General features: G+C 28.9%; 1 protein-coding gene across 2 annotated transcripts in view; it reads left to right on the forward strand.

The window, feature by feature from the left end:
• Positions 1-391: 391 nt before the first annotated feature.
• The window catches only part of LOC119669754 (potassium voltage-gated channel protein eag), a 104813-nt gene continuing 81420 nt past the window's right edge, over positions 392-23784 (forward strand). Inside the window, exon 1 of one of the 2 annotated variants that reach the window (XM_038079768.1) lies at positions 392-604. In XM_038079768.1, coding sequence (XP_037935696.1) covers positions 526-604 — 79 coding nt within the window. In that variant the 5' untranslated portion in view covers positions 392-525. The remainder of the gene's footprint in view (positions 605-23784) is intronic. The other variant, XM_038079769.1, reaches the window with a different exon arrangement.

Below are 23784 nucleotides of genomic sequence, written 5' to 3' on the forward strand. Positions count from 1 at the left end.
GTAAATTTGTCAGATTACAAATGTAAATTTCAGACATTTCTTTTTTAATATGAATATGAATTTTGGCAACTCCCCACATGGCGGATTGAGGTATTAAAAGAATATTAAAGAAAATATTTGTGGCAAAAATGCATTCACATAGAAAAGTTGCCTGCCTTGTCAAAATGTTACGTATACGCCACGAGGTGCCGAAAATAGGAAATGCCATTATGGAAATGCAGCTGCAGCAATTGCAACAGCAAAAATTAAAACAAATCAAATGTGTTTGATAGACAAAATAAAATTCGTTCATTTTAAGTGTTTTGTAAAAATTAAAATTATTAATTTAGTAAACATAAAGATTAAAAAAGAATATTTATAGACGAGAAAATTAGTTCAAATATCGCTTAAATGCGCTGCAAAATAAAATTTAAGCTTTTCTCATTAAAGTAGTAGAAATAGAGAGTAGTAACGCGCATAAATCGTAAAAATTATTTTCGTTTGTGTTGTTTAAAGAACGTTTCAAAAATTGGTAAATCAAACAAAATGCCTGGTGGACGTAGAGGACTTGTTGCGCCGCAAAATACCTTCTTGGAAAATATAATCAGACGTTCCAATTCACAACGTAAGTAACAATTTAACTTGATTTATTATATGTGAAACTTACTTAATATAGTTTAGACAGTAGTTAAAGTTATTGTTTCTATAAGAAAGTCATTCTGACATAAAAAGCCAATAATATTATAAGATTAATTAACAGTATTTAAAAAAAAAGGAATTAAATTAATGTGTTTGTATACGAACTCCATTAATTGATAATAAAGCACCGCAAATCAATCTAGATATTTTACCTGAATAAATTGAAGTTGTAGTGAAAACATTGTGAAAAATATACAAAAATAACAAAATAAAATAATAGTATAGTAGAAGAAAGTGATAAATGGGAAATGGTTGAAAAGGATTTAAAGTGCCAAGAAAATTGATTCAACTATTGGCCACCTTGGGAGAAATAAAATTGGTAATTTTTTTATTTATATCACGTATTGGTAGGAAACACTTTTGATAACAAATGAAAAATTTTACCTTTAGTTGGGAAAAAGTTTTATAAATTCTGCATAAACTTTTCTCTTTTAATAAAAAAGATATACTCAGTTTTTAAAATATTTTAAAAATATGAAAATTTATCGAATTTCGAAATATTTACTTAAAGTTGTTGTTGTTTAGTTTGTTATACATAAAAGTTAATATGTGATCCATGAAACTTTTCAAAAAGGTTCAAATTGCAGAAAGAAATTCAAAATTATGTTTATGTGAAGTATTTGAAGGTAGTATCTTAAGTTTGCTTTGATTTAAAAAATTTTCTTAAATAATGGTTAGAAATATTGTTTTACTATATGTATATATGTATTCCTCCAAATTTTCTTCGATAAAGGTAAAAACTGTTGTATTACTACATATATACTCGTTTTTCTCCAAAGTTTCTTAACATTATTGTAAGTTACTGCCTCTACTATTTCCTTGTACAGAAAACTAACAAGTCTGTATGTTAAAATCGGATGAAGAATTATGTTGAGAAAATGTTGGTTAGAAAATATTATAAAATATTACTTTAAGAAAAAATTGATCTTGTTTTTCTAACAATTACAATTCTAGTTTTCTGTCAAATTAAAAACCATAATATTTTAATTGAATCTATAAAACTTTTTACTATAATAGGGTTAAACAAACATCCACTAAAATTTTTACTTTCATACTAAATTAAAAAGCATAATATTTTATATGATATCATAAAATTTTTATAAACTTATGTGTTGCATAAACGACCTTAGCCCGGTAAAAATATAAAAAACTAATTAAATATCGGTCGTAATAACAATTTACTAATCATAAAATTTATTAATATAAAAGATTTGAAATAAAAGTCTTACACTCAAATTATAAAAATAAACAAATACCTTTCAAAAATATGTTGGGTAGACTTTCTGAACATATATTCCATCAGAATACACATAAAATATATGCAAAAGAATAGTAAAACAGTTACCATATTTATATATAAAAGTATATATAGAAGTATGGTATGGTAGTAATATCACACGTAAAAGCTCTAAGTCCATAATTATAAACTTGGGGAATTTGTATCTAGAGATTAATTGTACTCGTTCATGCTCTTAAAATATTTCTCAAAATCCAACTTCTTTTAAGAATCGTAGTATTGAAGAGATAAAATATAAAAGTTTCGAAAACGTGCTCACCTAGGTATTTCTTTTGTTTATGAATCAGTGCCGGGCTGTAAGCATATGTTTTGAGGATACATTCTTTTCACTACAAAATGTACAAGTTTCAAAAAATTAAAGTTCTAATCTTTCGAGGTAATAATTCAAACAACAATACCGTGTCAAATACTTTATTCGTTTTAGATTCAAAGTACTTGTAAGCGATTTAGAATACGGTAACCCTAAAACATTAGCCAATCACGTTTTCTTCCTAAATGGGTAAAAAGAAATACCTTCCCTTAAATCGGAGAATGATCCTCAAACCTTCAACAACTAGGCTGCTCCTTTTCTGGCTAGTTTATCTGCAATTTTGTTGATGATAAGTCCAGCGTATGCCGGAATTTGTGGGATGTTTAGCTGGAGTGCCTTAAACTCCATCATAAGTGTTGGTACTAATTAATGAGAATTGTGACCTTTTATTGCTGCCCAGCTATCAGGTGAGTGACTTTTCTGTGGCTCTGATATTTACGTTCAAGATTTAAGGATGCATAGATGTCTATCGCATAAGATTCTAACGCTACGTGAAAGAGTATGAAAAATTAGTTATAGGCTAACTTCCTACAAACTATTATATAAATTTATTTGTATTAAATAAAATTTTGACTCATGTGTCTTGATTTTTAGATAAATAAAATGCTGATTGGTGCCTTCATATTAGTTAAAAGTTCTAATATTATCACTAAAATTATACAGTGATCATCATTTATTCATGAAACTTATAGGGAATACATAAGTTAGTCAATGAGATGGGTGGGACCCTGTAGCACCCCTAGCTATCAAAGAGTAAAAGTGCCCAGTTGCGCTGACTCGAAACAAAGGATCAACATAGCATTCTCTTAGAGTTCAAGTGCATAAGATTCTTATCCTTCAGTTCTTGTCGTCAACGTCAGATATAAGTTTATGTATAACCTACGAATATGATGAATTGGAAAAGATTATTGGCGTTTATACTCATGAAGACTTTTATACGCATGAAGACACCAATTCTGTTGTCGATTCTTGGTTTTTCGATATCTATTTGCAATAACCGCATTCGATTCTATTACGTTACATAGGAGTATTGAGTATTTTGAGTTGCCTGATTCTCATGTTTACTCATAACCAATATTTGTTGTTTTTGATCGAATCAGAGTTTGTGTGCTAAAAATAAGGATTCGGATGTCATTATATGCTTCGTTTTAAAATAAATTTCAATAACCACCATCTATTCCACTACTAGAAATAGGAAAGAATGACTGGGTGATAAACATGTTTTAGATTTTCAGTAACCATACTTGAAACATATTGCAGGTTATCCAAATAATTCAGATAACCGTAGTAGACTTCAGTCTCTTGCATTGGAAGTTTTGTTATAAAGTGATTAAATGAGAATGATTAATATAGTTTTCATTATTTTGAAAAAATAATGTAATATTTATTTAAGCATTACATAAAGTTTTTAGTGAATACTTTCACATATATTTTTATTAATTATTTTATGCCCTTCAAAACTTACTAAAAGTTAACATATTAACTGTTTATAAAATAGTGTAAACTAAAGCCAATAGCTTGGGAGCCTAAATCCCTTTAAGTGCTTTGCAGCACCAATGTTCTTAATGTTGCGAATATGAAGACTTCAGTGATATTATCAAACCAAAACAATGTCTATAGCTATTAAAACAAAAGATCATAAAGCACTGTTTTATGTTTACTTCATTATGATTTCAGTTTCCGTATTGGTATGTGGTTTTACGAGTTATCCATAAGAAGCGTTTCTACCATATGGTTTTGGTTTCACGTACTATTAATTTATTAATTTTTTGTTTATATATCTTCCCCATTGTTTTCATTATAGTTTTTTATGTTTTCTCTCCCATATTTGGGTAACATAATGACTGCCACCTTCCATACGATATGCCTACAGGTTCCTTTTTATGTGGGCGCGTTTAATGGTGTGTAAAAATGTGACTTTATTCGCATCGCCTGGCAATTATATCAACTGTTTTTATTTTCCAAACATTAAAGTACAAAAAAAAAAAAGAAACAATAATAAACTTTTTGGTGTATTTAATCAAGGATTTAAGGATGTACTAAAATGTGAACACTTTGACGAACATATGTGAATACTTGTTAAAAAGTATAAAACAATCAATACTTTTAAAATCTGTAAACAATGTTTTTATCCTTGTTTCAGTTTTTTAAATGAAAATGTTTGTGGTTTGAAGTAGTTTTAATGAATGTACATTTGTTTTTAAATGTCGACATATATTTATGTACTCGGAAATCCATATACTGGTATATGTATATAATTGGATGGTTGGAATGGTATATATATTTAAAAGAGTGGTTTGTTACATATTTATGAAAGGAATTTCAAGGATTAAAGAGAGTATTATTAATGCAAAGTCAAGTAAAACATAAAATATTTAAGTCAATGTGAACCCAATGTTTATATTTAAAAAAGTTAATTTGACGTCAATGAATATAAACAAAAACGAGATGAACACTGCATATTGTGATCTGGGACTTTCTTGCGAATAATGAAATTGTCTTCTGCATATCTTAAACACCTAAAACTATGTTATAGTTTAAAAAAGTAAATTAAATTATACTTATCATTAAAATAGAATTATAAATTTTAATGTTAATTTTACTTATTATATTTTTTCATTTTCATTTAAAAAATATGTTTATATTTCCATTTATAAAATATGTTTATTTATTTAGTCCAAAATTTCTTATAACAATTTGTTTATTAAATTTGATACGTCGTTTAATATTTTGGGGTACTTCCTTTGAAGCTACTGCTTTGAACTCAAAGCATTATAATTATTAAATTGAAAATATTATTAAAAATTATCTCAATCTACAAATTTTCTCTTCAACATAAAATATTTTAAATAAATTATTCATACGTCTTTAAACAGCAGTTTTATAGAATCATTAAAGCCCTGTTTATTTAAATTTTAAATTTACAAAACCAGATATACCGCAGTCAGTATCAACTTTCCATATATAAGTAATGACCGCTGCTAGATTTAACAATCTTCTAATAATGGTAACTTAATTCGATCATATCATATAGGTATGCATACATATTTACTGAGATACTTAAGTAATAGTAATTGATTTTCAGAATTTTCTATTGTTTCATCTTTGCTCATTACATTATCTTGAGTCGATATTGCTTGCTCATTTTAATGACTTTCCTTTATAATGTTGATATAATGATTCACTAATTTACAGCATACTTAAGGGCGCATACTTAAGCATCCTTTTCCGGAGGCCTTGTTTGATGTTAGTTTATGTTCACTTATTTGTTTGCTTTTTGTGTTGTCAGAATTTCGTAAACAAATTTAGCTTTTGGCTCAGATAAGTGCAAATAGGGTTAACAATTTGGTTGTTTAATGTCGAGGATGTGTGAAGCCACGTTTTGTTTTCCTTTGCAGTTTGCAGCTTGATTACTCTGCAGATTTTGTATGTTGTTTGTATTTTGCAAATTTTTAAATGCAAAACTCAGCAAAATATGTACTGGTAAATATGTGTGAAGGATAATGGAGTATGAAGGCCTTTAGTTTATTTAAACATATTTTTTTTTAATGCACTCAATTCCTTTGTTTTGTATGCACTTCCGAAGGTTCTTTTATTTAGGGATACCAATGATATGTACTCTGTGTTTAATTAAAATTATTTAGCATGTAAAAAAAAAAAAAAACATTAAACGCTAATACGTTAATTTCAATGTTTAATGAACAATCTTTAATGATAGAGAGGGCGAAACGATGCTTATTAATTATGTTAATTGAAATAATCATAGAAATTATAATGTTTTGTAAAATAAATTATTCAAGTCCATAAATAATAAATTCTAAATTACTATGAAGTACTTGAAATATTTGTGTACTGAAGTAAATTTAATAAAAATACGTAAATCACTATTCATATTACCAGCCCAATAGGAAAAGCAAAAATTTTTCCTTTCAAATAGGCCTATGAGTTCTAAAATATTTTGCTTTCCTTTTTATTTGCTTTCGCATCCATTATTTTCATTATTGTTGTGATCTACAAGGATCTGCTTGTGTAGTCTGTTTTGTGTGTGCTGAACGGCATTTGGTTGTGTCGTTTGTTGACCTCAAAAGGCTCCAGAACGTATACCCAGTTGCTCTTGGACTCAATAGCTCAGCTAACTCAGTCGGTAGAGCATGACTCTGCCTTGTGTACCTACTCTTCATGTCACCTGTTCTTAGCAAAAAAAAGTAAGTACTCGTATAGTACACAGTCTCGTATAGTACAATAGCTGTGCTTGCTAAAATGTCTGTGCTTATACGGCACATAAAAATGAAGGATTTCTCAATCAAAGGCCTTATTAAGGTAGTAAAAGAAGTGCTTGTGCCTTATAGTTTAAAGCAACTCAGTGTTGGTGAGTTAGTCTGAAGAATGACAGGTGGAGATCGTCATTAAGTGAAAACTTTCTAGCTAAGGGAAGTGAACACTTCTTCAGTTAAAGGAGTTGTTATAAGGTCTCAGCTTATACCTCACAAAAGCTCGGAAAATTTATTTTTCAAAGCTTAAGTGCAATTCTATCTTAAGGGAACTAAGTCCTGAACAGATTAGGAAAGCCAACGATAAATGTTGGCATATAAGTTAGTTATAGTATAATAGTTTATGTTTTTTGGTAACCTAAAAGAGTGTGGAGGCCAAAAATGGCTTCTAACATGGGAGTCTATATAATGCAAGAGTACCTTATATTGAAGAGATTAGGAAAGCAAAAAATAAACGTTTGTCACTTATAGTAAAATAATTTAACTTTGCTGGTAACCTAAAAGAGTCTGTGGAGTCCAAGAATAGCTTCGTGTAACATTGGAGTCTACGCAGTCTATGCAGAATGTCTTATTCTGAGGATATTAGGAAAGTAAAAAATAAACGTATAAATCACTTATAGTAAAATAGTTTAACTTTGCTCGTAAGCTAATAGAGTCTATGGAGTCCAAGAATGGCTTCGTGTAACATTGGAGTCTATGGAATACAAGAGTGTCTTATCCTGAGAGATTTGAAAAGCAAAAAATAAACGTAGAAGTCACTTATAGTGAAATAGTTTAACTTTGCTGGTAAGCTAATAGAGTCTATGAAGTCCAAGAATGGCTTCGTGTAATATTGGAGTCTATGGAATACAAGAATGCCATATCCTGAGTAGATTTGAAAAGCAAAAAATAAACGTATAAGTCACTTATAGTAAAACAGTTTAACTTTACTGGTAACCTAATAGAGTCTGTGGAGTCCAGGAATGGTTTCATGTAACATTTAACTTTGCTGTTAATATATTTCTATCTGCTTGAGCCTGGGAATACTTTAATATATTGACATGAAGAATGACGTTGTTTTTGAAAGTGAATACAATTATTTAAAATATATCAAAAATAATAAATATTTTTTAACAATAATTAATTGCATATAGCAATAAAAGTAAATAAATAATTAAAATAAATAAACTTTTATGAGACTCAATATTCTACGCTTAAGGCCCTAAAACACGTACCTATAAGTCACTTATAAGATCTATTCTCGTTAAAACTTTTAGATTACATCCGATGTCTTTTCGCTCTCCTTTTTTCTGCGTTCTTGTGCTACTTATGCGCTTTTCATACATTTTGTCGCATTTGACTAAGCGCACTTCGCTCTGATGTCCTTTTCATACGTTTTCTACTTAAGCACACTTTTGTGTTACAATTACTGTCTGCTTTATGTACGAATGCTTAGGTGAAAGGAAGCAAGAATTTCGAATGAAAAACATACAACCAAAGAAAATCACACAAAAACTTTTAATGCGATTTTCATATCAGACTCAAGTAGGGAGGAACAAAAACAAAAACAAAAAGAAAAACAAAAAAAAAGGACTAAAAAAATGAAATGAAATCCTGTAATATGTGTCGCTATTTGTGCGTGTAAAGGTGTGCATTGTGTGTGTGTGTGCAAATGTGTGTGCGCTTTAATTTAGTCCTTAGATAATATAGAACAGTTGCATTCGCAGTGGGTTTTTCAGTTTCATATTAAAATCGGCATTAAATGGAAATAGAGTAGAAAAAAAAAAAATAGTAAAAAAAAAATAATAAAATCGTACCTTCACTGTAGTACATTAGAATCTGTTGGGCAGAGTAGTAATGGCCTCTAAGCACGATTTTTATTCCGTTGATTTTTATTAAATAATTTCGTCTGCTATTATAGAATATTGTGTGTATGTGTTCAATGCTTTAGCCTTGGATTTACATTTTTGATGTGAAATCTTCAAATTTCTTTCTTTCACCTCCTGCTTATGTTTAAGTACTTCCGCTTTTATTTGCCGTTGTGTGCACGCATACATAAAATTCACTTCTCTAATACTTGAAAGCTTCGTTGATTTTCATTCCGGAAAAGGATACTCAAACACATTATTTATATTCATAATTCAAAAACTTAATAACGTTTATTAAGCTAAGTTTCTGCTTCGTTCCACACTGCCACATTTCTTAGTTCAATGCCTGCCTGTGCCACTGGAATGCCATGAATAGTACGGACTTCATAAATATGTGCTTTTGCAATTTTCTTGCCATTTATTTGTGTGACGGTACGATGGAGAAGGACTTTATTGTAGACACTGTTGCTGCCTACTTTCTTTCTTCCATATCCGCTGCAATTTACAGCTGGATAATTACTATGGGAATTTTTTGTTAGCACCTCGGTGCGGAAGAACGTGATTTCAATCTTGGAATTTAAAATTTCTTAATATATGAGAAACTCTTTTTTGGATTTCTGTAGATAGTAAGTAGATTCTTCTTACTTTTACTTATTTTAGTCAATCTGTTAAATATGTATTTTGACTATTGTTTTTTGCTACTTAAAACAACAAAACGCCAAAAATGCTTATTGTTGATTATCACTCGTTCCTTAATATTACTTCGTTACTTGTGCATATTTTAGGTATACATCTAAGGATCTTATATTTTGTAATATATAAGTATTATATGTACAATAAAATATTTTTAATTACCATATTTTGAATTTAGTATAAATTTAGTAAGGACTTATTTTTGTTTTATTCCTAATGTCATCTCCAACATCTTCAAAATCCTTGTACTGATTATCAAAACAGATGAATTTTGGACATTTATTACTGTCAATAATTCTTTTTTGCTTGAAAATAATATTTTTATCCATTAGGCATAGCATGTGAATACGCTATTTCTTCTGGCTTGACTTCAAAACATAATATAAGAACTTTTTATATTATCCACTTCGCAGTATATATATAATCATTATTTGGCTTGTTATTATTATTAATTTAAATACTCTTTTATATAAAGAAATAATGCTTCAGTAGTTTAGTTCTTAAATCATCAATTTATTTTATATTATTATTTTTTTTGTTATATTCTTTTAAATTTTACGAATTTTTCCAAGTTTGTTTAACTTTTTCCTCAAGGCGGAGTATTTCATGAAAACTCAGTTAAGTAAAATTAAAATCAAAAATGCAAAAAAATCCTAAAAGAATATAATTTTTATTTTTTATATTTAAATTAAATAAAAAAACGGAATTGAAAAATTGTGCTGAAAGCAGTGAAATGAAAATTTTATAAAGCACAGCCTTAATTCATTTTTCAAAGACCAGAAAAGGAAAAAATTGTCTGAGAATTAAGGAAGAAAACTGTAAAGGAAGAAAAATAAAGAAGATAATTTACCAAAAGTAGACAATTGACATAATTGTCAGAATTTTATTTTTCTCATGGGATAATTTGGATTACAACTATGAGAGGAAACGTGTTAATTTCATTTATATTTCAAGACACAGAGCTACTTGAGGAAATTCATAAAAATATGATAACATTTATTTTTATTAACTTAATAACTAAAATTATTCTAATTAAAGAATATTAAATGAAGATGTGTTAAAAAGGAAAAATATGTTTGGCATAAGAGTGCTAAGTAGCCTTATAATCCAAGTAACTTATTATTTTTATTTTTATCGTGATGATAAATTCAAATATTTTATTATGATTTGTTTATCCTAAAATTTTAAAAATTTATAAAGTCTAAGACTTGAAGTCTTATGGATGATGAGATCTCATGACAATACATATACTTTTTTAAAATTTGAGGTATATGAGTTCTTGCATTTAACTACTAAGTTGCTAATTTTGTGATTTTTGTGACCAGAATTGTGACTGAATTTAATTTAAAATTCAAGAATTTAATTTAAAAACCGAACAGTTCGATTCGACAATGCCTCAGTTTAAATAAGTTTCTGGAATTTACATGATATTTAAAAACATTCACACTCCCAGAATATCTCTATCATTTCTATTCAGAATATACCATCACCATTTTTTCTATGCCATAAACACATAGGACTGATATGTATTATTGTACAAAAATTTTAAAAGACATTTTTTAATCGTTGTTTATTTAATACATTGGTTATTTCTGCAATTATACTTTTGAGTACTCTGCGATGGGACAAAACTACTTGTTTCATTGTGCCTGAGTTTAATGAAGCATCATTTGACATGGATTTGAGAAACTATTTTCTGTTTCTGGAGCTTAAATTAAAAGAAAATAAAATTAATTTAATTTAATTATCTTAAAAACATTTTCGCAATTTATTGGTTTATCTGCCGCAAGTATTTACATAGATCGATTGTGATTATTAACAATTACCTTGAGTTTAATTGAATGAAAAAGTATAAAGTAGAAAATATTCATTAAAAAGTCAATATTAATTTGAAACTCAAGTCAGCTGTAACATTGACAATATATTTTCAATTAACCGTTAAAAGATATACTAACTGTTATCTTATACATATAAAAATATCTGCAGTAGACTACAAATTACTTTCTATGCACAATAATACACAATTTATATACCAAACACGTTTCGGAGGCAATAAATTCTTGCATTTAAATAAAATTGCTTACGTGTATTTCAATCTAACTACAAACTACGAGCGAACACAATACAACCTATAGATACTCGTATATAAGGGACGTTTACAGTGTATCTAGATAATACGATTGCGCTGTAATTACAAACTGTAATCAGCAGAGACAAATAAGACAAAATGCTTTGCTAATTAAGTCAACCATTTTCATTACATAAATATTTCATTTTAACATACACACACACATTTTAAGTATGTGTTTGTGTAAGTGGTAAAGAATCTCACTTTTTCGTAGAGATTTCAGTTTGATATAAATTTATATATGAAAAACTATTTTGGCTCAGCAGAATAGTACTGGTATTGGATGCTCAGATATTTGGAATAAATTCTAATAGAGACTTTTTTAATAACTATAAATTAAGATTAGTTGTGGTTTACATTTTTGTACTAAAGGAAAGATATTGTATAGAACTTATCAGAGAAAGGAAATAGTTTACACAAATTATGGTTATAGAAAGAACAATTGCAATTTTACTGTGCTAGTACACAAACAATACATCATAATATAGATTTTGAAGAAAATATATCATTAATCAATCATACAAGTAGGCTCTAGATATACATTCTTTAACTTTATCTCCGGGTGTATGATGCCAATAAGATGCTTCTGTGTCACTTGGACAGAAGAAAATAGTCTACTGAAACAAAAATCAACCAACGGATATATTTTCCAGTAGGCTCTGCTATCGTTTGAGCCATTATTTAAGTACTAGTAGGCTTTGAGAACAAGACTACCACTCCAACCTAACCTAACATTTGCTGTTGTGAGGGTTCCAAATCTACTATGAGAACTAATTTGTAGAACCATTTGTATATGGTTTCTTACGGATAGATCTCTTCCTACACGAGTAGAAATGACGGTCAAAGAAATGAGAAGAAATTATATATATATTAAATGATAATAATATATCAAAAATATGGATTCTTTGCGTTATCGTATGAAATAATTTTAGAGTATTTATTATTAATACGGGTTGTGACAATTCGAGCGTCGGGTCTACTGTGCCCCCTTCTGGGTTTAGAGTATGTCTCTAAGCTCTGTTGCTTCGATTAAGATTAGTATTAGATTAGAACATACTTTACAAAGTTTTATTGCCTCTTCTGCAAGGGTACACATTCCCATTCTGCAAGGGTATACATTATAACAGCACATTTGTTAGACTCTAGTTCTTCATTCTCTTCGCAGAATCTACAGTTTGCATCTGTACATATGTCTGTTATGATTCTAAATTTTTCTATTGATAAGTCTATATAATATTTGTATCTCGTACTGTTATAGACACCAATAAGTGATTTGGATTTTGTTAATTCTGCTTGATTATCTCAGTAATCCTTTTTGGATTATTGTAGGTATCCTGCAGGGTACTGTGTCTAAGTCCACAAAAAGATTCCCGCCATATAATCTGTATGGCTGCTCCTTTCCTAAACATCAGAGTATCGACACCTGATTTGAATTCTAGAGTAATATACCGAGTTTCGTATGAACACCAGAGATGCTGTTACTCCAAATGAGGTAGTGACACTGGTTATGGTATAAAGTTTACCACATAAAGGTGTGTGTGAGGTTGCTTTAAAAATTCAAACTAAAGGTGATCATAATATTTTGGAAAATCATTGTTAAGTTGTCATCAATATAGTTACACAGTGGATAGAAAATTAACTACGTCACTTTTTTAACCAGTTTTTGAAAGTATTAAAAATACTACTTAAACAAAAGGTTTTATGTAAAAAATATCGTCTCATATCGTAAAACCGAATTCTTACATATTGTAATATGTAGGTAACAGGTCTACACGAACGTATCAATGCTTTGTTAATGTTTTATTCATTATTTCTTTTAATATCCTCAATAAGTGTGGTGGAATAGGTGTATTGAATTTATCCAAATATCTTCAGTGAAGACGTCATATATATTTCTTGATCAGTATGAAAAAATAAATCAATTTGGCATTACTAATCTACGAGTATCTCTTCGTTGGTCTATTAATGTGTTCTTCAGCTGAGAAGATAGAATGTTAATGAATATTGAATACTATTAAAAATAAATGTTAAACATTTATTTATTCATTTGCGAATTTAGGTAGATTAAATTTAAATTTGATTAACCACAGTAAACCTTGAAGGCCCCGTTATTTATAACTTTATGTGGAATTTAATGTCAAAAAATAAAAATTTACGAGTGCAAAATATATTCAAAATAAGTAAAGAAAGTTAAAAGAAACGACTTGATTGATTGATTTATAAAAAAACTACGAGTAACTGAGTGAACTGAGTGAATGGTATTAAATGGTATTGTTAAGCCAAAGTTCTAATTTTTCCATTTTCTATTATTTTTTCATTATAACTTTTTCTCATTTTAACGAATTTAAAAACTTTTACTATAAAACACTTTCCTCACGTTTTGTTTCTTTTAGTTCATGTTGCAAGGTTGGTGTGTTTCTATGCAACTATTTAATCCAATTTAGTTAGCATTTTACTAAATCGGCTTATATGGGGTCAAACATTTAATGGAATGAAACCAATATGTGTTTGCATAATTAACTGAAAATTGTATATGAAAATTAAAGCAAAGGCTAAAGTAACGATAGTTAACCTAACATCAAAGTAAAATTATGCAACGAATACTAGTATTCCAATTGTAAATTCATTAATTCGTTATTTAAATTACTATCAAATTTTATAAGAGTATTAACATATACAATATCATAATAGTAAGTAATATCTAGTATTAATTTGCAATTATTCGACCAAGTAAATTATCATTATTGTAAGTACAATGTAAATTTATACTATATATATATACTATAATTATCATATTTTAAGTAAATAATAAGATGAAAAGTGATTGTTCGAATTAGGAAAAATATTTAAATAAAAAATTATATGTTTGTAATTTCTAATGAATTAAATATTGAGTTGACTAGTCGATGATAATAGTTTTACTTTAGTATCTTTTAAAATGAATTGAATGATGATTTTAATTTGATAAATAGATAAATTTATTCAATTTACCTCTGGGTTTTTGTTGAAAATGCAGTCAAAACTATCAGTAACTGACAAATGCAGATTATTTATGGAAAGCAAAGAAAAAAGCTATTACATCCTTGGAAAAGGGCTTGCTCTTATTTTATATTCAAAAAGACACAAAGAATTGATTCACAAATTATGGTGGTCAAACACTGATCTTTCAAAGATTAAAACTTTACAACTGAAGTGAAAGATAGCCTATAGTGACTATAGATATGGAAGTATAGAATAGTCTATGCAGTGGCATGGATGTCAATATTTAAGTTCATATATCTGTAATAAGAATAATAAAAATAGTTATGCTACGTGTCAAATATAGTAAATTTATGCTCTTATTACTGGATGTTCAAGATAATTCAATCTTCATTTGTGAGTTAAGTATTTTTTATTGTTAATAGCCCAACATTCATTGTAAGCCTTTGATTGCTCGCGGCAATAATTCGCAACTTACTGTTTCCATTTTTAAGTCAATTCGGTATTCGTATTACCAATATTCAATTTGAACTCAAATATCTTAAACAGACCTTCTATATTGTGAAAATAAATAACTACAAATAGTTAGAGCTTTAATTTCGAGTCATTTGGTTAGATGTTTATTAATGCATTCTCAATTTCTTTTTAAACTGAAGTCAGAAGATCTTTTTTATGATAACGAATTCAGAGTGTTGTAGGTTTTTCCTGGCCATGGCTGGTTGTTGGGTTTAAGACCAGACAGACTTTTCTTTTCTGTCCAAATCACGCATATCTGCCGTTTTGATACCACAAATCCAGTATTCAAAATCTCAGTTTTCAAGCCAACCTGCCATGTTAATAGAAGAAACAATTTTATGAGTTTCTACGTTGCAAACTTTTATAGTAAAAAGTCTTGGTGTTTCTAGTTCAGGGAAAAGAAAAATGAAAATCATTTCCAAAAAAAAAATTATATTTTGTTTTTTAGAAAATTTCAAGCCGCTGAAAGATTACTTTGAGAATATTTTAGAGCTCATTAAAAGCTTAAAATTATTTAAACCATTTTGAATTTTATACGACGATATAATAAATAATATATAAATTGATATAATATAAATTGACATTTTTGACCGCCTAAAGGCCCAACTAAGACAATTTTAGACTATTTATAAATCTGGTAATTGCTGTGAGCTTAATTTTACCTATTTGACTTGGGACCAATATCCCGCTTCCAAGGTAATCGAGTCTACGTCTTGCCTTCGCTGGGCAGTTGCATAGAACATGTTCTGATGTTTCCTTCTTCTCATGACAGAGTCGACAGGAGTCTCTTTCTACCACACCTATAATCTTCATGTGGGAATTAAATTTACAGTGTCCTGTAAGAAGTTCAGTGTAGATTTTAATATCATTTCTGCTAAGGCCAAGGATATCATCAACTTTGATGTGATTAACATATGGCGTTTCCATTAATCCTAAGCACTTAATTACAAGGATTTCTTATAGATTTTAAAATTCCATGAATATTGCAATCTGAAAAAAATTATATGCTCCTCTCAAGCAACAATCAATATTTATGTCCTCCCTGCTAGCTTTGATAAGATGAACTGCACTTAAGTATCTTGTCATAATAGTACCACAGATGTTATTACAGTTATCTATGTAATTTAAAACTTTGATCTATGCTATTGCATTTAGATACTGTTTTTATGATCAATATGTGCTGTTATCAAATTTTAGTAAAAAATATTATTTTTTAATGTTAATTTTTTCTTGCCGAGCGTGCATCTTTATGACAAAAAAAAAACTATTCAAAAATTAGACAGATTCGAATAGCAATGAAAAGATAAAGACAAAAATTTAAGTTAATTTAAGGGAATTTAGCTGACCATAAAAGTATTACTCTTTTTATTTTCTAGTTCATATAATATAATATGGTATGGGTTGGGTGGAAATGATCATAAAATAATTTAAAAATCTTTATTAGATAATGAACTGATAATGTTTGTTTCAACAATTATATGCAATCATATTTATTGACTATAAGCTAAATATGTACTAATTAATTATTAATATTATTACTATAATTAATTAGTTTACTTATTATTACTATTTGTCTTACTAGTCATTACTATGTAGTATTGTCGGAGAATAGTTATTGCAGGCAGAAGAGTATCTGCTAATCAGCGCTAAACTAACTATTCGAAAATATTTTATTATATTTAATTTTTCAAAAATACATATTTAAAACCAATTTTTTTATAAAATTACACATGTGGTTTCTTAAGGTTAAAAAAACAAACATTTTTTACAATTTTATACAGTTATTGAAATTTACAAGGTTGCTTTAAATGCAATGTTCTCTTTATGTTTCACAGTATCATGAAGGACATTCAACAGTATTACTTTTATGTGTATAAATTTTAACTTAAACCCTACTATAGCAAGAAAAATTTAACGAAGTAACGAAACTTTTTAACCAACTACAGTACATTTATATGTATGAATATGTAAATAATATTTTAAAATTTATATTATATACAGACATATATGTGAGTACAAAACATTACATACAAAAGAGCGCACACTTATATCGCATTTAAGCACTTCTGGAAATGTGCAACGCTGCGTATGAGTAACATTTTTACAAAGCACATTACTATTTGCTGGAAATATCATACCATTTTATTTGCAGTTCATCTTATATATGAAAAAATTTGTTAGAAATTAAAGTAAATAAAGCTTTTTGCTACAGATATAAGCATGGATACAAAGAAGCAACAATTTTCGTCGAACAATTTTTTAATTGTAGAATTCAAAACGGTTTTATTTCGGTTCGTTATTTTGAGTTTTATTTGACTTTAGGTTTTTCATAACGATTCATTTATATATAAAAATTTATTTATATGAGAAAAAATTACTATGAGATTTCATGATTCACTAAATTTTATAATAGTTGATGATATTTTTTTTTGAAAAGTAATTTGTTTGTATTTTAACTCTTTTAAATTTATTTATCCTTTTTTTTTTTGCTTTCACGTATAATTTGTTTTTGTTCATACAAAGTTTGTTGCTGTTACAATGAAATACAGAAAACCGTGAACTGAAATGAAAATTGTGGCACAAAGTTAAAGTGCCTTTGTGCCATGCAATTTTTCAGCCTCTCATATTTTCATACAAACTTCAGCCGTTGTGAGTTACATGTTTGCGCAATCAGATACTCACATACCTAAGCAAACATAACAAATGTGTTAAACCTAAAGACCCAAATGTGATTTTGTACGTTGGCTCATTTTTATTTATTTAGATTTCTTAGTTTTTTTTTCTGAAAGCACTTAAAATCATAAAAAGCCGAAAAAACGGAACGTACCATTGCTAAGCAAAGAAGCAGAGGAAACAGCACACCAGTGCTCGACATTGGCACATTGAGCCGCATATGTCACTGTGTTGCCTTTTCTGACCCAACCAACAAATATGCCACACCAAAGCAATGTTTACCGTCAAATGCCAGCTTTAAAGAAAGTCAAGTCAAAAGCACCGAGGAATATAATGGAAAAGTGGATACATGGATACGTGGCTACGTGGAAACGTTGAAACGTGGTGAATGAGTACAAGCAACTCGACACGCTAATGTAGCTAATTGGGTTGTATGCCGAAACACGTAACACCACAACGTGGCCTTTTGGTGCAAAGCGCATATAAATTCTAACATTTAAAAGACACATTTACATTTCCAATATTTGAATTTTTTCCATTTAATACGAGTATTTCGTTCGGTTTCATTTAAGCACGCAACAATTTATTATATCGGAATCCCTACTTGAAGGGACTCTGCCTAAAAGCGGTAAGTTTAAAAATATTGCAATTGGGTGAAAGAAAATTTAATTTATATAAATGACACGAACATTTATATAATCAGATTAAAATTATTTGCAATTATACCATGAAAAATTATAAAATTATAACATTTGGTTATATTATATACATTTATTGTTGCTTTTAAAATAAATTGCAAGTACTAAGATTTTATAAGATAACGTTTTCAATACTAAAATTATTTTAACTAGAATAATATATAAAAATAATATAATTTTATTAATTTACTAGCGGACCCGACAGACTTCGTTCTGTCAAAAAGATTTGGAATGTGGCAGTTTTTTGTTCCTACCTATTTTGTAGTCGGGGCAAAAAAATCTCCTGAACAGAACAGTCAACCTGGTGAGTGGGGTTCAGCTCGGTTGATCAAAGTATCTTCTCTTCCAAGAACTTTGACCACCCTTCTGCGATCCACTAAAAAACCCTGACTGGCATGTCTGCCAGAAGGTTTCAAACTAAGAGGCGAACTCAGGGTTCAAACCTGATTGAAAAATAATCTGAAGGGACAGTGGAAACCTAAAGGTGACAAATATATAAAAAGTTGGTGGCTCGCTTGGATAGTGTAGATAATGATCTGCAAAGAAAATCATGGGGATTTTAATAAACATACTTTAATATAACTATTCTGGTCATGTTCTTGTGTTCTTGTGTTCTTATATGTAAAAATGAATCGAAAAATGTGTTGGTAAACGCATAACTCAACAACGCCTGGACCAATTTGGAATTAGCAATAATTCGATTTTTTTCTCACCGTAAAAACCATCCTTGGACTTCAACGAACATTTAAAAAAAAGAATTGATCAAATTGTTCCAGGCGTTCCTGTTTTTCGATTCATTTTTATATATAACATAAGATTTAAAATACATTTAACATTTTTATTCATTATAACTTCGAATTTTTAATAAAAACTTATTTTAGTAAATTCGTTTTAATATTGTTGTCAATTACCGGCAGTGCATGAAATTTAGGTTTATCCTTTTAATGACATTTAAATAAGCTCTGAGCTAATAAAGCATAGTGACATTCACGTCTTGCAATTTTTTAAATGTCAAATAATTTCATAGTTTTTCCATTAGTTTGATACATTATCAGTTGACAAACATTTCTGCTTTAGAAATGTAAAATGAGAAAATAATACAATTTTGTTGAAGCAAAATGTGTTAAAATGTGTTTACCGAAATGTCAACCTAAATCAAATATCTGCCTAAAGTCAATTTATAATTTCTACAAAATTAGTATATCTCAAACATAATTTCCCTTAACTAACTTTTAGCATTCAGGCTTCTCGGATAACTTCTCTTTCCACTCCGGTACAATTTTAAAGTGACTTGTTTATAGAAAACCATTTGGAAATTTTTTTAAAAAAAAAATGAAATTTAATAAAACCCATAACAAATCATCATAACAAATGTAGCATGTGGGTATATGCTTTCTTTTTTTATTGAAGTAATGATTTAGAAGTAGATAAAGATATAGATATTCAAGTTAACATAATTGTGATGCTAATAAGTCTCTTCACAACCCCAAACTAAAGACTATTTATAAGAAGATTTTATTGATATATTAAAGAATTTTATGTTTTTAAACTTCGATACTTTTTTAAGGATCGTTTTTAAAGTAAATAAATACTTACTAATTTTAGTAATTTTTTGCCTCAAAAAGGTCAACTACTCTACATATTCAACTGATTTGGCGTCATGTAACTTACTAAACTATGGTATGTTTTTTTAGCTCTATGGGAACTTAAAAAGATAATACAAGACAGAAATATTGTTGGAATGTTATTTTTTTTAATATAATTTCGTAGATAATTTTTTGGGATCTATTTTTGGAATATGATTTCCGCCATATTTTCGCCGCGACTACGTATTACATGGTCCATTTGATCAGTTTGATACAATTTTTGACTATTTTTTGAAATAAATGTGGTCGTATATCAACAATGGTGACATGAACATTGGCTTTCAAGAGTTGCTGGTATGTCAGCATAAATCAATGATTTAACATAGTCTTATAAAAAGTAATCGTCAAAGAAAGGCGGTGAATCACACGAACGAGGTGGTCAGTTAACAGGACCACTTCTGGAAAGCTGTTACCAAATTAATTTGACAATAAATCGATTGTTAAGTGCGCCATATAGCAGGTTGCGTCGTGTTGCTGGAACCAAATGTCGTCGATATTTAACTGATTAATTTTTGGAAACAAAAATTCAGTCATGATGATTTGTTAATGGTTTAAGGATCATCTTCATTCCATATACGACAATTTTGGTTATTGACGTAATCATTTAATCAAAAATGAGCTTCACAACTGAATACAATTCTTCTATAAAAATGGACATCTTTGGCCAGTTTCAAATGGCCAAATTTTCCACTATTTGGAAGCGTTCTTATAGCGTTAAGTGATTTATGATAAATTACCAAACCTTACTGAACAGAAACGTCAACACAGTTTGGCATTCTCAGCTGTCAAATCATAGTTATCGATATTGATAGTTCTCATGCAGCTAAAAAACACTCGACAGTTTGTGGACATAAAGGCCATACAAAAGATTTCTTCAAAGATCTTAAATACACGGAATGCTTTTAGAACATGGAAGACGTAATTTTGAAATCAAAGAGATTTGTTATCTGTAGGAAGTCCCTTTACCCTGGATTATTCCTTGTAGTTGAGATCACTGAATTGTAACAACATACACTTTATTTTTCAAAGTATACTGTTTAATTGCAAATATAAACTTTTTTTTTAAAAAATATTTATTGAGCTTATCTTTTACAAAACATAAATCCATATAAAATTCGAAAATCAGTAAAAATGTAAAATATACTATAAAAGACACACAAACTTTGCTCGTAGACCATAGAATTATTTATTTTTGAATTTGAACTACACTCTCGAGAAAATTGAATTACAATCACAACTAACTCGTAGATAAAACTTTTTTGGTGGTACTGAAATAAGTTTTACTTTGTATTGCATTTGTAATTTGTTCTGAAAGTTTCTGCAACTATTAGAAAGCGAAACAAAACTTAGTGCATTATGAGATAAAAGATACTCTTTGTGTAAAATTTTTTGTAGTTAATAATTGACTATTAAAACATAACTAAATTGGGATACTCATAATAGAGATATATTCCACATAATATTATATTTCTTAAAATCTCAAAAATAAATTCTGCAAAGCATCGTTTCAGATTTCTTGAAGTTCTTTCAAAATATTTGATTTAAATACCACAAAAGTGTTTACTTCAATATGTCAATAGCAACCAAAATGAAACAAAGCAACTAATGTGAGAATTTGGAAACTGAAATTGATTTAGGCACGCAACTTAATTTTTACAAATTTTTTCGTAGAACTGTGGAATTGTCTAGCTAGAAGTAAGTGGGTCTCACATGCAACATTAGTTATATGGCCTCTATATATAATCAGAATTTTTGCAACTGACTTTGACAATTTCACCGCATTCATTTGTACTAATAAATCAAATAACGTGTCAAGGTCCTTGTATAAAAATAGTTCTCATGACAACTATTATTTATATAAAAAATTGCTTTAATAGTTTTATTAAAAATTTTTTAATAGAAATTGTTCAAAAGGAATATAAAAAATTTAATTTTAGACAATAAATCAGTATGTTGAAGTACTAATAATTATTTCTTTTAATAATATACAGTATCTTTTTTTACTGAGATGATATATGTCAAGTGTCAGCGTCATCTATTCGTCAAATATTTGTTTACTCATTTGTTCAGTTTATCGTTTTCAAAGACATGATTTAAGCACAGTCAGTGTTTCTCCACCTTGATTTCTTTCACTATCTCTTTAATCACTTTTTCAGTTTGAGCATCGCCATTTATTTCCACCACTATCAAACTAGCAAAGTTTCTTGATATCATTGCACGGCCTTCTCTTATATTTCTTCTGCTTTCTCCAGCTGAACACACGTCATTCACCCTTACATGACGACTAAGCCAACTGGGTTGCTGGGTTTAAGTTCTCTAAACAATGTTAATACTTTAACAGCTTTACAGCTTGTAGTTTAATCGAATATGCTAGTCGTTACCAGGTTGTAGGCGTTCAAAGATCTAAAGAAGAATTTTTGTCTCAAAGACCCTAGCATTGGTGACCATACTGTTGCGCTATATAACATAGAAACACAGGTAGCAGGAGCGATCTATAGAGAGTAACTTTATTGTATCGAGAGATAACTTTATATCTAAATTGCGTACGGAGGCTATAGTAGTACCTTTTGACAATGGTGGTTTTTCATCTGATCTCCAGGTTGACATCATTGTCGTTTGTTTTTTAATTGTAGAATTGAAATTTTAGCGTTATTTAAATATTTCTGCTTTTAAAAGAATTTGATCGAAATTGCATTTTGATTAGTCGGTTTATTCTCTATTCACAAATTATTGAAAGTTAATATTTTAGATATAGTAAAATTGATATTATGTACTGATTGAATTTTTTTTAAATATGAACCAAATATATGAAAATATACTCAAATAAATATGAGTTCTCAGCACGAACGCGTTGGGAATAATTCAGAGAAAAATTGTTCGGAAGATTTGTGGTTTCTTGTGTGTTGGCAAGGAGTATAGACTTAGATGGAATGATGAGCTTTACAAAGTATATCGCGACTGGAAGATAAATCTCCGGCTTGAAGGGTGTTTCATATGGTACCCGATGGTGATACGTGGAAGAACCAAGTGATTCATGATATGAAAGCACTGGAAACTGCCTACTGCTGACAGCGAGCCATTGGTCAGGCTGTTAGAAAGAAAATGCTAATGGATAGCGTTTAGGATTGCTCATTTTGCATAAAAACTTTCGGCTAGTAAGGTGTTAGATTCGGTAATTGTGCACAAAAAAAATGATGTCCATTTCTTGAGTGAAATGACTAGGTGACCAAAAATGTGAAGGAGCTCGGTGCTACCAACAGACGATATCAAGTCACGAATTGGTCAATCTGGTAAAGGCTGCTGAACGCGGTTAGCGATGAGTCAAGTTTGTAATGACCAACTAACTAAATCAGTATAAGAAGATATGGAAGAATAAATTGAGAAATAAAATAAAGAAAAGTAGAAGAAGAAGAAGAAAAGTGAAATAAGGAGAAGTAAAAGAAGAAGAAGAATAAGAATAGGAGAAAGAAGAAGAAGAGAAAGATTAGGAAGAAATAGAAGAAAAAGAAAAAGAAAAAAAAGAGAAGTGAAATAAACCGTAGTAGAAGAAGAAAAGTTTTTTTATTAACAACCCTTCTCCTTTGACTTTTTCTTAAATTTCTTATATATCATTTCTCTGTGAGCAATATTTTATTTACAAAACTGCATTTCGCACTAACTTCTTCCCATTTAATCTAACATCCAATATATTAGCATCCAGAAGTACTATGATTCAAATATCGGCGATATTACATTTATAATACACATTGTTACATTAATATCTGCTAAAATTAACTCATATAATCAAACTTTGAAATTCTCCTTCAGATTTATATTTATTTCCAGTGAGTTTGTTTTTTGATTTATTTTATTTCTCCTTAGTGTAAACATTTCATGTTTTAGTTTTCCGCTGCTTCACACCATAGTTACATTTTACTATTATTATAAAATATTTATATAATAATATATTGCATATACTTAAGTACGTAAACTACTGGATTCTGTTTAATATATGCACAAAGAATTGAAATGGTGTTTTGTTTATGCAGTTAACATATACGTATATATG

This window comes from Teleopsis dalmanni, chromosome 1 (genome assembly GCF_002237135.1).
Source record: "Teleopsis dalmanni isolate 2A chromosome 1, ASM223713v2, whole genome shotgun sequence".
In the NCBI taxonomy this organism is placed as follows: Eukaryota; Metazoa; Arthropoda; class Insecta; order Diptera; family Diopsidae; genus Teleopsis; species Teleopsis dalmanni.